The sequence below is a fragment of the Adiantum capillus-veneris genome, chromosome 20 (assembly GCF_014529385.1).
Source record: "Adiantum capillus-veneris isolate H3 chromosome 20, ASM1452938v2, whole genome shotgun sequence".
NCBI classification, from domain to species: domain Eukaryota; kingdom Viridiplantae; phylum Streptophyta; class Polypodiopsida; order Polypodiales; family Pteridaceae; genus Adiantum; species Adiantum capillus-veneris.
The window spans coordinates 142,087,996-142,104,383 of record NC_140950.1 but is presented as its reverse complement, the minus strand read 5'-3'; the positions used below and the strand labels follow the sequence as shown (position 1 = coordinate 142,104,383).

Here is a 16,388-nt window from a genome sequence, read left to right as displayed (position 1 = left end):
AGTCAATACCCTCAGTACCAACCCAGTACCAGGGAAATGTGCCTCTACAAATGTTGTTTTGGTGTTATTTTATCAAGCTCTCAACTGAAATGGACACTTTCCAAGTTTATTAACGAGAAGGAAAGAGGAGCAATACCATTAACTTATTTTCAGCATGGGGTTTCCCATCTACAGTAGGTTTGTTGATTCCTTGCAATTTAACTACTCTAGTGTCCAAGGCCAAGAGCAATAGAGATGCACAACCACCCGTCCTAATACCCTTGAGCAGACATGAACACGACTACTAGTTATGAAGTACATAATTATACCATTAGATAAAGTCGTTGAGACCTGTTGAGCTACTCATGTATGAGCACGTTGAGACATTTTATTTTATTTTTCGAGAAAAAGATCCTTCTATTAGTTAATGAAAACTGCCCATAGGGCTACATCCACTTCTGTAAGAGAGGGCTACAACAAGCATGATGGGGAGACTCTCCCAATGAAAAAACAGCATATATACAATGAGGCTAAATCAAGAGATGGGAGGAGGGAAGAGCCACACAGGTGGACAGTAGTGCCATCTGAACACCCCCTGGACTATGGTGTAGAAAGGCCCAGGGCGCCAGAGTCGAAGGAAAGCCTCGCGACGCTCCCACATGCGGTCGGAGCTGCCCTGTAGTCCCTCAAGCTGTCCTCTGAGAGTATGGATCAGCTCTAGCCAAAAGTCACGAACAGTCTTTGCTGGTGGCACAGGGCGAGCCTCAAAGATGCGGAAACAGCGGGCCCGCCAGATGAACCAGAGAGCTAGGCCGCTGATGAGCTCCCAACACTCCTCTCTCTCACTGCACCACTCCTGTGGAGTAAGCTCTGTAGTAGGCTGGAGTGTAGGTCGCCCCCCCTGCATCACTATCATCCTGCTGGTGGAAGAAAGCTCAAACTGAAGTGCCGAGCCCGTGAGGGTGGACCAAGCCGCTGCCCCCCAAGTGTATTGTCGAGCCATGGAGAGGGCAGGCATCAACCGAAGAACTCGTAGCCACACCTGTTGGGCCGAGGGACGGTCCCAAAGACAGTGACGCGACTCTCCACCAACTGGTCACAGGCTGCACATGCGGCCAAGAGACCACTATGCACAAGCCAGCTCCCTACTGTTGTGCCTCTGTGTGCAACCAGCCACTGGAACAAAGTGACGCGCCTCGGCTGTCTGGAGTCCCACAGCCTCTGCCAAAAGGCTGCCAAGAACTCGACTGTGAGGCCCTCCTCCTGCCAATGACGTGTTGCAGCGGGGCGGGCCTCTCTATGTGCTGCAAGTATATGACGTCCAAGCCGAAGAGTGTACTGAAAAAAGGGGACTCCTGGGCGGTCTGCAGACGAGAAGGGGTCCCTCCATTGCCACTCACCAGGATCCCACTGTACTCGTGCCAGTGGACAACACTCCCAAGCCCAGAGCCTCCAGTGTCCAGTCTCAAGAGCTGCTGGGTCAGGCTCTATGACGCAAGTCCTCCCACAGATGCCCACAACTCGAATCCTCTGGAAACAGCACTCTGCTACCTGCGGGGCCTCTACTGCAACTCGTTGTAGTCGTCCCCCACCCTGAAGCTCGAAGAACAGGGCTGGGACAGTCTCTGAGCAGGCCCTGACTGAAATGAGAACCTCAAGTCGTGTGAAGGCTCCCATCCATCAGGGTGCTACTGGCTCGAGAGGTGTGAGCCACTCAGCTGGAACTGACTCTGAGATGTCCTGACACATGCTCTGCACCCCTCTCATGCCTTGAAGCTGGACAGCTTGTACCTCCTCTGACAAACCTGTGAACTCTAGCCAGTCACCTAGAGAGCGCGCTGGACCTGCTACCATGGGACCCCAAGAAACATGAGGCCGACTCCCAACCAAGTGGCCTCTCTGAGTGCTAACCATGGGGTTCCAGACGAGGGGCTGCCGTAGGCGCTCCTCCGTGCACGTCGGCTGTCTCTGCTCTAGGCCACGCCGTAAGAGCTCCCAAGATCTAAGCAAACTCACAGCGAATCGGTCCTCCAGTCTCCTGCTCAAACCAACTCGGCACAACTCTGTAAAGATCCATCTGGTCGAAGGTTGCCAAGGGCCTCCTGACTGAGGCACCCTGGCACGAAGCCGCTGCAGCAAGAACTCCTTCCAGGGCTCCTCGCCTGGAAGAAGTCCTCTGACGACGAACTTCCCAAGAAGGGCTCTGCTCTACTGTGCTGGATCAATGATCCCAAGCCCTCCCTGAGAACAAGGAAGTGTGATGACCGACCAAGCCACCTTGGCTCGGGCAATCTGAGTGTCACGACCTGACCAAAGGAAGTTCCTGATCAGCCTCTCTACCTGGCTGATACAAGAACTCGAGAAGATCCAGCAAGAAGTGATGTACCACATAGTCGCCAACAACACCTGGTTGGCAACTACTACTCTACCAGCCAACGAAAGTCGTGTTGAGCTCCAATGTAACAGCTTTCTCCTGATGGACAGGAGAAGAGGAGCAATCTGCTGCTCGGGGGACAAGTCCAAACCAACCTGACATCCCAAGTACCGAACTGCAGTCCCTTGAGGAATCCACCTGAAACCCTCTCCTGGCATCCAATCTGGCACAGGAGCACTGCCAACCGAGAAAGCCATTGTCTTTCTCCAGTTGATCAGTGCGCCCGATGCACAGCAGAAGGTCTCCAAAGCCTGCTCACATCTGTGTAGATTGGCCTCCTGGCCCTCTAAGTACAAGGCTGAGTCGTCGGCAAACACAGCGTCCAGAAGCTCATCTCCCCGTATAGGGAGTGCTAGGCCCCTCAGACCAACCTGCTGTGATACCAAAAATCTGCTCATCGCCTCCGCATAGAATAGAAAGAGAAAGGGGGCAAGAGGACAACCCTGTCTGACCGATCGTGTGAGCATGAAGCGCTCACCTCTACCTCCTGCCAAAAGCACCTGACTGTGAGCCTGTCTGTACAAAGCTGACACCCCTCTGATCCAAGCATCTGAGAAGCCCATCCTGCATAGAGTGCCCTCTAGAAAGTCCCAGTCAACTCTGTCGTATGCCTTCTCAAAATCGAGAAGAAGAATCACAAGGTCCTCCCCACGGAGCCGTGCCAAGGCAGAAGCCTCCCAGAAAGTGAAGATGTTGTCCAGGATACTGCGTTCCTTGACAAAACCTGTCTGAGTCCCATGTATAAGGCTCTCCAAAAGTGGCTGAATCCTCAAACTCAGAGCCTTGGCAAGAATTTTGTAGGCTGAGTTGAGGATGGTGATGGGGCGCCACTATCGAATCTCATCCAAGGAGCTACCCTCCTTTGGAATGAGGTAAATCAGGCCCTTACTCATGCTATCTGGCATCACTTCTGTGTGCAGAATGTATTGAAAGGCACTACAAAGATTTGGGCCAAGCAGGTCCCAGTACTCCAGGAAGAAGCTGGGAGTCTGCCCATCCTCACCTGGACAGCTACCACGAGGGAGGGCCCTAAGAGCCGTGTGCAGCTCCTCAAGCTGAAGAGGCATCTCTAGCCTCTGGCGCATCTCCTCAGTCACAAGACAACGCATCTGAGCCCAGACCTGCTCCCTGCATGCATCCTGTCGCTCTGACTGGGGCTCAGCCAACAGTAACTCACGGTAAAAGTCAGTAGCAACTGCACGCATATCCTCGGGCTCACAAACAACTGACCCATCGGGTCTCCTCAACTGATTGACCTTGGCATGTGAGTGCCGAGGTCCCACTGTCTCAAAAAAAGCACCTGTCACTCTGTCACCCACCTGAGTCCACTGAGATGCCTGTCGGTGAAAGGCAAACTCATGACGCGTCTCCTCCGTGCAAGCAAGCTCCTGTCGAGCCTGCTGTAACTGCTCCTCCAACCATGGACTGTCTGGATGCTGCTCCTGCATCCTCTGTAGTGAAGCAATGCCTCGTCTGAGACGCTACTCCTCCTCTCTCGCTGCAGCCCGTCGAGCCAGAGACTCCTGGAGAAAGAAGTGGCTAAGCTGAGCCAGGCCTAGGGCCACTCTGTCTGCAGGTAGAGCCTGGCTGTCCATGCCCTCTGTCTAGAGAGCCTCTACCCTCTCTCTAAGTGCTGAGTCCAACAAGACCCGCTCTGGGATGCGAAGCATCGTGCTCCCACTCCTCTGCCTGTCTCCCACTGTGAGGATCACTGGTGCATGGTCCGAGAAGGATGTCCCTGCCAGGATGCCCACTGATCCCCCCAAGTCACTGAAGTGGTCACTAGTGTAGAAGCGATCTATCCGCGATAGATTCACTCCTCCCACTCTGCAGTCCGACCTAGAGAAGGCAAGACTCTCTGGAGGCCTCACAAAGCCAGAATGCTGCCATGTATCCGAGACCCTCACAACCTCTCCCAAGCTGCTAACTGGACTCCATGCACAGTAGCATGGCTACCTCCGATCCTGTCAGAAGGGTCCTCCAACATGTTGAAGTCCCCTCCTACACACCAATGGTCAACCTGTGGCAAAGACTCAACAATCTGTGACCAAAACTCTGCACGAGCACTCGCCACATTGGGCGCATAGATGTTCAGGAAGCCCACAAGGCCACCCTGAACCTGCATAGTAATCCACTGAGCCCTGCCTGGCACAATAATCCCTCTGCCCACAATGGCCTGCTGCAATGAGTCCGCAATAGTCATACATACCCCACCCTGGATGCCTCCAGGTCCAAAAGCAGCTGACCAAAAGGTATCATATCGTCCACACAAAATCTGACCACATCGCCGAATGCGGCTCTCAGACAAATGGTGCTCCTGAAGCATAAGGAGATCAATCTCTCCTCCCACAAGGCAACGTTGAAGCTCCTGACGCAATCGGCCCCGCTATCGCTGAAACTGGGGCCCACCTAGTTCCTGCACGTTCCACGAGACGATCCTCATAGGGAGCGAGAGAGAACAGATGCTGCCGCAGCAGCAAGACGGGCTATCTTCGAGGCTGGCTTGAATGGGGAGTAATCCGCATCCGAGCGTCCTCTAGATAGGCGAGACTGCAGTGAGTGCCTAGCCCAAGCCCAAGCAGAGCGAGCCGTGCGTAAAGCAACCTCCTCTGTCCAGGAGTCCTCATGAATGTATACATAGCAAGGCAAACACTGCGTATCAGCAAAAAAGTACACCACAATGTGTCTACATCCTGCTGAGTCTGGGGGTGTCACCGCAAACTTGGCCAGTGGCCACAAAGTCTGCAGCAAATCTGTAACTCCAAGTTCTCCCATGTGGTGAGAGACTCGAGAACCTGTGTATACAACCATCCCACCACTGAGTCGAGGGACCACTCTGTCTCTGTCCTACAACAGAGGGGGAAGGAGAAACCAACTGCCGAGTCCAAGGCCTCTGTCCCCCTAGCGGCGAGGAACAAAGCATGGACCCTGAAGCAGACTGCCTCGTGGTCTGCTGCGGAATCGCCGAGAAAGCGAGTGAACCCATAATCGAAGAAATCCCAGCGGCGTCGGAGGTCAACGCTCGTCAGACCACGAGGGATAGCTGCAAGGGAAGAAGTCTGAATCTGCAGAGGGGGCCGCAAGGAGGGCTGACCCTCTCTCGCTAGGCGACTCGTGGCAAAGGCACTGCCAAGAGATCTCCTAGCCGCCGGCGAGGGACCAGTCTCCTGAGTCGACTGTGGTACTAAAGCAGGAGGAGAGGGAGAAGGAGCTGGGGGGGGGGGGGGGCGGAGGGGAAGAGAAGCGGGGTGGGGCGATAGAGGCAGGTGGGCGAGGTGGGGAGGATGAGGAGGAGGAGAACTTTGAAGGTGGGGCGGCTAGCGAGGGTGCAGCGGAGGTGGAGGCTGGTGTAGGGGGCTCCTCCTGCTCAAGAGGACCAAAGCAGTTCCCCGTGGGAACCCAATGCTGCTAAGTAGGCACCTGAGGGCCACTCTGAGTGCCAGGCTGTCGCTGTGGCCCCTGGCGTCGACGGCCACGGGCCTGCTGCCACCCCTCCTCCGCTGGAGCCCCAGGCTCGGAGGGTGGCTCTAAATCTGTGCGCTGTGCCACTGGCTGTGGCTGCGGCCCTCTTAGGTGCAGGTCGTGGCCTCCTCCGTGGACAGGCCTTCGCTAGGTGGCCCATTTGTCTGCAAATGAAGCACTGGTCCGGGAGACCCGAGTACTCCACACTCTGTCTAAACCAACCCCCACTCACCCGAGGCAGAAGGATGACCTTCCGGAGCGTGTGGGTATCTCTGACCAAAACTCGAACTGAAAGGATGTCAGCCGCCTTGGCAGCTACTGATGCTGCCGTACGAGGTGTCTCCAGGACAGTCCCAATGGCGGAGCCAATCCTGGAGAGAAGTGGAAGGTACTCCCTCTGTAAACCCCAAAAGCAGACTGAAATGGGGATGTCTGCCTCCTCTACTAGCACATCCGAAGTCGGGTCAAAACCATGTCACCACTGTCGAAAGTGGACGCGTGATGCTCGGATGGCCAGTGGACTCATAGCTATGACCTTGGAAGCCATCTCGGAGGTCTCGAACTCGATCTGGTAGTACCCCCGTCTGAGAATCTGGACATCCAAGATCTTGCCCACCTCTGCGAGAAGGCGGGCCTTGAGAAGGTCTCGCAGCTCTCCTCTGCTAGGACGGGTGCCGAGAATTTTGCAGATGACCGAAGTCGCCTACAAACGCTCAACCTCAGCGGCTAGGCTCGCTTGCTCTGTCGGCGATAGAGCAAGTCGAATGGCGGGCTCAACGGGGTCGAGCGAGGGGGCTTCGGATGAGTCCCTCTGTGGTGGAGCTGGAGCCTCCATCTATGTCTACTGCTGTGACGAAGAAGCGGACGGTGAAGAGACATTGCAATCGAGCACGCCGAGCACTGTCCGAAGAAACAATGTTGCAGAGCCAAGTGCAGGAACCTTCGGGAATGAAGAAGACAGGGGCGTTGGTGTCGAGGCGTATACCAGCAAGCTGAAAAAACAGCCTACAGGTAGGCGGAAGGCGTAAAGAGAACAGGAGCCCGGGGGGGGGGGGGGGGTGAGTCGGAGGGCTGGGGCCAAGGGGCAGGCAGGTGCAGCGATGGCAAAAGGAGCGCGAGGGCAGGCAAATGAGGGGGGTGGCGGGCAAGGGCAGCGAGCGCAAGCAAGGGGGGTGTGGGCGGGCTGGGGCAGCACGGGTGTGCGGGAGCAAGAAACGGGGGCAGTGGGCAGCGCGCGGGGGGTGGAGCAGGGCCTCGCGAGCTACGAGGGGGGAGAGGATGCGATGGCGGGGGGGTGAGCGCTAGCAGCAGCGAGCCTCCGACTGTTTTCTTCACTGGAATGAAATAAGTTGAGACATTTTTTAGGAAAGGTCTGCATGGATATATACAGTTGGAAGTTATCCATGACATTTCACTTTTAATTCCAGAATCCTCCTTTTGTGCTAATCATCCACTAACCCCGTGAGGAAAACTTTTTTTCGAACAAATGTGCATGGCCGTATTAGTAATCATACATAGAATTCCACTGTCACTTTAACAATCCTAATATAAATAAGTCGAAGCAGAACATACCTTGATCGTAGCCCAGATAGTGAAAAAAAGAGGAACCCAATTGGATGAGGGGGAGAAGCATCGCTCAAAACACCAGAGGATGAAGAAGACAGGAGCAAGGAATAGGATAAAGGGAGCGGAAGCAGCAAGCCTGTAACATAACTGAAAAAGCGAGCGTCCCAAGTTGGAAATGAGGGGCGCACTTCCCATTTCGAGGCGAAAAATGCATCGATCTTTCCGGTTATGGCGAATACTGTAATGGGTTTAACACCTCCAAAAAAATGTTGACTCCTGGGAGGAGGGCTGATCAGCAATGAAAATGGTGGGAATAATAGTTGGCCGGCAAATGCTACAGTTGAGAAGCAGAAATGGCGAGCTTTCTCTTCATGGTGGAGCTTCGTCGCCTTTCCTCGCTACTCCAATAAGTACTAAGAGTACGATACTGACCGTCATGTATGTGTGATGCCGTCGAAGAACAACGCTCGCTCAGTCAATGACAGTATTAAGGCCCCTGTCACACTGAGAGGGGCCAGGCTCCAGGGCTAGAAAAATACATTTTCCCAATCCGGTCAAAATGAGGGGAAACTTGAATTTCTCCCGGTTTTTAGGTCAAAATTTGAAGCTTTTGTCTGTAATTACACTAAAACATGTCTAAATTTGCTGGTTTTCTTAAAGGCAAGCTTAACATCTATCCGGGATTTTACAATTTCAACCGGTTAAAATACACTAGACCTCGGTTTTTTTCTAACACTGGGCCAGCTGCTGGCCAAGTCGAGGTGGCAAATACTCAAGTCCCATTCATCCAACAAAAACGGAAAGATGGCCTCACGCCGTGTCATGAGGGCGGCCATCCCCCCTATACTAACCTTTCCAGAGGGAGTTCGAATGCCAAATGGTGGCAGGAGAAAGCATGAAAGTTTTAAACATTAACCAATAGCGTGAAACACGAGAGCGATACCACTTGCCTAGCATGATGGGGTTCTCAAGGCGTCCATCATTTTTATCTAAAAGCCTGTTTGATAGCGTTTGGGTGGCCACAAACAAAATGTGAGGTGGGTAGGTGCCCCAATGTGACACGGGCCTAAGTGGTGTCAAGAGAGATTCTCTTTTTCTCTATCTTTATCTCTATCTTTCTTTGAGGTAGAAATAAAGGTCGGCACCAGCTTATGTTAGAGTTGAAGTCTTAAGTGTGAACTTGTTCCCTTTGATTGCTTTAAAAATTAATAACCTCATGGCATAACTTGTTCTTAAGGCTCTCTAGTATCTAGGGAGATGCATTTTGTGCATTAAGATGCTTGTGCCCATGAAAAAAAAGAAAATACCATACATATACACATGCTTGTAGTGTCCATGGAGTTGGCACCGTTCTCTCCACCTTTATAATAAAATTGTAGGACATGTGCCCTTCCCCTTTCACTTTTATCCCCTCAAGAGTTGAAAGGGGGAACTATGCTTCTCCTCTAGCGTTGAAGGGACTTTCTTATAAAAATCTAGCAGTTTCACAAGGAAGAATTCGTTACCGTTGTTTTATCACAGCTTTTGATATTTTAGATTGCAATGTCGTGGTGTACTCTTCATGTATCCCTTTGCTGGATATTGCAAAAGTTCTTTAATCTTTTTCACCTTCATCTGTAATCTCTTCAATGAAGATAAAGTAAATTCATTGCTTTAATGTGTACATAATGGAATCTAATCTAAGTACTTTTGAGATCACTAAGAGGAAATTGAAATATGGAGTTTAAGTATACCTTTGATAGTGGTCGTATGCATCGAAGCATAGCCTTAAATGGATCGGGTCAATACAAACTTGGATCGATTGACTCCTAAACCATATTCACTATTGCACCACCTAGCCACTAGTTTCTTTTCATACCACTTCTCCTAATGTATGAAGCTAATTGGAGGATAACAAAGAATTTCATCCTTACTCAAGCTTAATTATTTATCAACTTTAAGTGATGTTGTTACGAGATTGGACGCCCTCCTGTTGTATGTGGTTAGCATGACAATTAGGATAGCTAGCATGTAATAATCACTTACGTTGGTGCGTTTTATTTTTAACTAATAGTTTGTTGATGGTGTGTAGATTCAAACTCTAAGAACTGAGAAGAAAGCACCAAATAATATCTCTCAGCTACATTTGCACAGTGTTGTAGTTGTTTTTTCCAATAAACCAATATGGTGTGTATATATCTATTGAAAACTCACCTTATAAAGGGTCGCGCAATAAGTGATAGTAACCACCCCTCATGGACTAAAGTGTAAAGAGGGGCCTCAAATACTTGGCACCTAAACTATATTAATAATAAAATTAAATACTCAACTCCACAAGATATGCCTCGGAGTTTTGGGGGTACAATATCAAGCCATTCTTGTGCAAGATTCTCCTCTCTCAACTCTTATGCTTAGTTGTATGTACAAAAATTGTGTCTACATATCCTTCTCTTATAGGCTTTCAACTATCAAGTGTCATAAAATCTAATATCTAACCAACCCAAATGATTTTCTCATATTAAATTGATCATTTAATGTAGAATAATAAACGAGAACAAGGGTTAGAATATAGACATGTGCTTACGGGTCTATCTCAACACTGGGCCAATGGTAAAGGGGTCCAAATGAGAGATGATCTGTCAAAGAGCAAGGTTGGCTAATGGAGCTTAAAGACCTTACGGTTAGCTTCATTAAAGACCTCCAATGGTTAGTGTTAAAAGTCCTTTGACCTTAGGCAAGCTAGGGTTGTGCTTGAGGTGGGAACCCGGCCCAAGCTTAAGGTGTTTGTCGTGCTTGATGATTGAGATGCTTGAGGTGCTTGATGACTAAGATACTTGAGGTGCTTATCATGCTGAAGATGCTAGGGCTGTACTTGAGGTGGGAACTCGGCCCAAGCTTGAGGGGCTTAAGGGCCGAGCTTGTGGTGGAAACCGGGCCCAAGGTTAAGGGGCTTGAGGTGTCACAAAAGTCAACAAGATCCCTAGAAGGAGGGGCAAGCCATGCAAGTAGGGGGGGTGGTTGGGTGACCTCTCTCTCTCTTTCTCTCTCTCTCTCTCTCTCTCTCTCTCTCTCTCTCTCTCTCCCAAAGGGCACCCCTTGCTCAAGAGGCAAGTAGGACACATGTCAAGACCCTAGCTAGGTTGCCCTCAAGGAGTGTCCAAAGCCTATTGGTTGATCCCTAGAGAGGTCCAATGAGGAATTAGCTAATTAAATTAATCGTTTTGAGCTTTTACCAAGCCCTCTCTCTCTCTCTCTCTCTCTCTCTCTCTCTCTCTCTCTCTCTCTCTCTCTCTCTCTCTCTCTCTGAGGAAAGGAGGACACTTCTCCAAGGACTACCTCTATTGCTAAGTAATGAACTAGCTTGTGATTGGTTGGGCTTGGAAAGGCCAATGAGCTTTCACCTTGAGCTAGAAGTGGGGGTCGACCCAAGCAAGGAGGGGGCCTGCTTGCAAGATATACTCCCCCCCCCCCCCAAACACACACACACACCCTCTCATTGTGTGAAGTGCAAAGTGCAAGAGCTCCATCTCCTTCTCCAAGCTAGTGAAGAAGTTGAGAGCCTACACCAGCACTCTTGACTACGGAATGCAAATCCAACCAAGAGCCATGCTTCAATGCTTAAACTTTCCATCATCTCCATCTCCTTTACTATGCTAGCAAGAAGAGTGATGATAAGTGAGGAACTATTTCTTTCTCCTATGAATGTTTCTTCTTCCTCTTCCCTACCCTCATTCCCACTAGCTCTCTCTACGTTTTAAGGTGTTTGAGGCCTTGGGACTGAGGCTAGGGATAGTTAATGCTTTTTACAAAGTCCATGTTATGATCGTGATGCATGAAGCTTTACATCTTCATTGCATCACCTAAGTCACAAGGAACACAAAGATTGTATTGTACCAAGTCTCCCTTGATGGGAGAACCTATAATACAAAAGCCTATTGGAGGGGGGACCGGCTCCAGATAAATCCGGTCCTCAACTATTGTCAATCTCTCTAAACTCTCTCTCTTGCAAAAGTATTGTTCATGCCAAGTTAATTAAGTACTATGGTTATGTTGCTATCATCAATTAACTTTACCCTCTATGTTCTCTAAGCAGTCTCATAAAAATGTTCTCTCTAATTCTCTTCATTCCGCTATTCTCAAAGTACATAGGCCATTTTCATTACATCAAGTCTATTCTATGTGTGTGTGTGTATGGTGTCCTTGTCTAATTGTGTGTACTTGGGTTTTGGGAGAGACGGTAAGAGGTTGATGGCTGTGTGAGAGGAAAATAGATAGATTAAGCATCTATTCCCCCAATCTCCCAACAGTGGTATAAAAGCCTCAGGTTCAAGTAATCCGCACTTGGTTTCCAATTTCTAAGGAGGAAATTTGATCGGCAACACCAAATTTGCATATTGAAGCTCCATCGGCAATTTATCGATAAATCGACCAACAACCGTGTAACATTTAATGGTCTAGTAACTTGTGTGTAACAAAAAATAACATAGACATAGTGAGCATTTCATTAAGAATACATTCCTAATGAGCATAGCAAGAATGCTTGGATGGAGAGAGCAATGAAAGCATAACACCGGAGTGGATGACTCTAGCGTACTAGCTATATCTGTACACACAGATAGATGATGATTAGAGTGCAAATATTATAAGGGTCGTTTCAAAAGGTCGTGTCCTTGTGCATAATGTGTTTTTATGCTTTTGTGTTATGTATAGAACTTGTATTCTAGATTATTGTTTGGTGGCTCTTGCTCTTTTACTTTTTTATCTTGTTTTGTTGAGTATAAGGCTTTATATATACATTCTCTAAGATTGGAAGAATGAGAGGTCAGAGAGGAAGGTTGAGAGGGAAGCAAGTGAATGATGGATGTCAGCAAACACTCCCCCCTTCTTTGGGTAAATCATACCTTTTGGAATGATTTCGTCACCTTTTGAAACCAATTGTTCCAAGCTCTTATGGGGTGAAGGCTTTAACCAATAGTTTTTGTCTATCCTAGGCATTTCATCTAGTTGCAAGGGTGGTAAGGTACTCTCCCATGATTCTATTTGCAATGTTGTTGTCGGTGGTGAACTTACAACGGGAGGTGCAAATTCTTCCTTCTTTGTATGGATATGTACAATGGTAGGTGGAGGTTGTTTCGAAGCTTCTATTTTCGTATAGGAACTACATGAAGAGCAAGAAGCTTCATTTGACTTCCTTGTTCGTGAGTTAAGTGGAACAAATCGTTCTTTCTTTGGTACCCAAACTAGCTCTGGAGCGGGTGTGTAGCATTTCGTGATTTTCTCCTTTCCACGATTTTCAATTCGTTTTGGAGCTACAGGATTGGGCTCACATGGTTCAGGTGACAGGTAAGTGCACAATTTACGTTTTGGCACCCAAATTTAATCATTTTCTTCAGAGTAGCCTTGGGCTTCCAATAGTTTTTTTTGGAATCCAACGCAACGTTTCTTTACATTTCTTGGGGCGAGTGGGACGTCTCTTACCAGGCTCTTGTCTTTGAGCACTAGCTATGGTTGCTAAAGAAGCTTTAGGGACCCACTTGTATGTTCTCTTTGTTATATTAGGATGGGTCTTGTGTGTCTCAAGCTTTATTTCAACTACAACAGTTGAAGCTCTAGAGTGTTGGGCTATGGGGACATATGGTTCAACCTCTTGGACATGCAATGTTTTGGGTTTTATTTCCTTAAGAGGCAATATCTTAGAGACTATGGCTTGAGTGGCAGGGCTAAGAGTTGGTTTCTGCGTTGTGACACCCCCAATCCCCCAATCAATAGTGCATTTGGTGGGTATCATCCACGTGCATTCTTGGTTTATATTACCCTCCATAGTTCTAGCAGGCATGACCAAAAAGTCTTGAGCTACAACCCCATTGTCATAATTGACAGAAGTGTGCTAGATTCCAAAAACCGCAATTTTTGTCTTTTTGACACTCTTGACTTGGATAATACTCTCAGATAAAGGTGGCTTCCCTAACTGACACCACACCCCATATGATAGTAGATTATACTTAGCACCAGTGTCCAATAAGGCGTTATATAGCACTTTTCTATAGGTGCTATTTAGCTCAATAGGGTATCGTAGAGGTGTGTCAGAGTCCAACCAATCATCTTCTGTTGCAACGTGGAATGCATGTGTAACTCCAAGGTTGGCCTCTCGTTGGCATCTTATGTGTTGTTGTCTCTCTTTAGCCTCAGCTTGAGCTTGCATCTTCTTCAATTCTGTTTGTGCCTTGGATGCCTTTTTTTTAATGATGGCATGTAGCTCCTCTTGGCTTAAAGGATCATATTATCTTTTAAATTTGCTACCATTGAAGAATCCGATGGTTTCAACTCCATCAAGAGTCTCCACATGAATGGTTCCTTGTGGGGTGATTTTACACTCTATATGGTCCTTTTCCCACATATTTCAACTTTTTCTTTTTGTTACGCACTCCATACATAAGGACTTTATCACCAACATTGATATCTTTGTCAAACCATTTCTTCCTCCTATCTTTCTCCACAAGTGTGTTTTGCACAGACAATTGTCTTTCTTCATCTAACCTCTCAAGGATGTATAAGCGCTCAACTAAAGGGTTACCATCCCAACCTTCTTGTGAAGCTACGCGCAAACTAGGAATTACAAACTCCCATGGCATAACTGCTTCTTGGCCATATACCATTTTGAATGGTGTACAATTAATAGCCACTTTGTAAGAAGTACGATAAGCCCATAGAGCTGAAGTCAGCTTCAAATCCCAATCTGTGCAATGAGATTCCATCGTTTTGGTCAAGATAGAGATTAAGGTCTTGTTGGTACTCTCAGCTTGGCCATTTGCTTGTGGATAATAAGGTGTGGACTTATGGTTAGCTATCATGATGTTGGTAGTGAGTTCTTTTATCACTCCATTCATAAAATGAGTGCCATTGTCACTCATATCTCAAAGGGACAACCAAATCTTGTAATAATGTTCTCAAAGAGAAACTTGGCAGTTGACCTTGCATCAGCCTTACATGTTGCCGTGGCTTCCACCCACTTTGTTACATAGTCAGTGGCAATGATAATATATCGATATTGAGTGCTACGAGCTGCCGAACTAATTGGGCCTACAAAGTCTAAACCCCATTTTTCAAATGGTTGAGTCACTTTAACAGGATGTAAGGGCATCTTATCCTTTCATTGTGTGATCTTGTAACATTGGCATCCATCACATTCTTTTGCAAAAGTGATGCATCCTTGAATAAGGTAGGCACCAATAGCCTGATTGCAACACCTTTCTAGTTGTTAGTTCCCTTGAGAAATGTCCTCCGGCTATACACATGTGGGCTTCTTGTAGTATGTATAAATACTCACGGGCACAACGTTTAAGAATATCATCCTTCCCTAGCGTGTAGAGAGTTCCTGCAATGAGAGAATAAGGTTCACATTCCTGTAACAGTTTTTGAGCTATGTCCTTACGAAGCTCTTTGGGTGGAAAACCGTCAACTAAAAAGTTCACAATCTTCTCACTCCATTCAGGTATTGTCTCTCGACTAGGTATAGAGAAGTATCATGTAATTCATTGTTGGCTCCAGTAGTAGGGGCTTCACCATTAGGTATGTGAGACAAGTGATCCGCCATGACATGTATTTTACCAGGTCTTACCACAACAGTAAAATCAAACTCAAGGAGAATTAACAACCATCGTGTAATTCTTCCCGTGGGACAAGGTTTATTTACTAGATACAACAAGGCTTGATGATCCACATAGGAAACAAACTTGTTGGCAAGAAGGTAGTAGCGGAATTTCTTTAATGCATAAATCATAGCTAAACCTTCCCGCTCTGTAGTGGTGTAGTTTCTCTTGGCATCATTCAATTGATGACTTGCAAATCTAATGGGGTAGTCCAGTTTATGTTCTCCTGGTTGAGCTAAAATGCACCCAATAGTAAAGTTCGATGCATCAATATGCACATGGAAAATTACATTCCAATCGGGCACTCGTAGAATAGGAGCACTAATCAAGGTCTTTTTCAATGACTCATAAGCATGGTCACACTCCGCGGTCCAGTGAAATTGTAATGGAATTGATATTTTTATAAATTATTGCAACTGACAGGTGGAAAAGGCTTGGGCGAGTTAGGCCTACGCATCCGAAACTATACTTCATGTACATTTTATTATTTAAATGCTCTTTACGAGCTTCGGCCATTTATGTCCGGCCGGCCAGTTTGTACTCACTTTGAGCATTCAAGAAATCTATAAATTAAATACGTGCAAGAGGGAAATGCTCACTCTTGCACGGGGGGAGATTGCACCCAGTGTCTGCGTTCCTCTTCTCATCTCTCTCTCTTCTCTCTCGCCGTGCCGGCGTAGCACTCCGCTCTAGGAGGTGCGCTTGCACGTGCTCTCTCAATCTCTCTCGCTCTCTGTCTCTCTTTGTTCGTGTATCTTGCGATCATGCGACCACGTAATTGTGCCAGGTATGCTGATTAGTCTGTTTTATGTTGTTTATTGTGCAGGGCAGCCACGTCCTCCCGCTTGCAGTAGTGGTATCAGAGCCATTGATATGCTCCTGGGCACACAACAATCATAGCTGTGGAGATGACTGATATCAAAGATGAGTCACGCTTATCATAAAATTAATTATCTTTCTCCTATTTGAACTTATATGTAGGTGATTATTTTTTTTAATTTCAAAGTTCACAACATGCTTGGATTGTTTAATAATTCTTTCATTATCATAGTTTCATTACCACCTAGCAAGTACAATGGATTTTATGACTAGTATGATTAGGAGCCTAATTATGAGCCTAATTATGGTGACTTTTAGTATAATAATCAAGCAAAGAGATTCATGCAATTAATCTCATGCTAGAAAAGAAATATTTAGACTACCGTATTTGCCTGTGTCAATGGGATTTAGAATTTAGATAGAAGAATAAGGAGAAGCAAGGATAATGGTCGTATATGGTGAGGGTAGATTGGTACTTTGCACGAATCCATGGCATGTCT

At 47.5% G+C, this 16,388-nt stretch overlaps 1 protein-coding gene across 1 annotated transcript in view; it reads right to left on the bottom strand.

Annotated features, from left to right (window-relative positions):
* Positions 1-7,913, bottom strand: part of LOC147433329 (tricalbin-1-like) — a 194,773-nt gene extending 186,860 nt beyond the window's left edge. The window contains exon 1 of the mRNA XM_086492930.1: positions 7,448-7,913. Coding sequence (XP_086349056.1) covers positions 7,448-7,636 — 189 coding nt within the window. The 5' untranslated portion in view covers positions 7,637-7,913. The remainder of the gene's footprint in view (positions 1-7,447) is intronic.
* Positions 7,914-16,388: the final 8,475 nt, after the last annotated feature.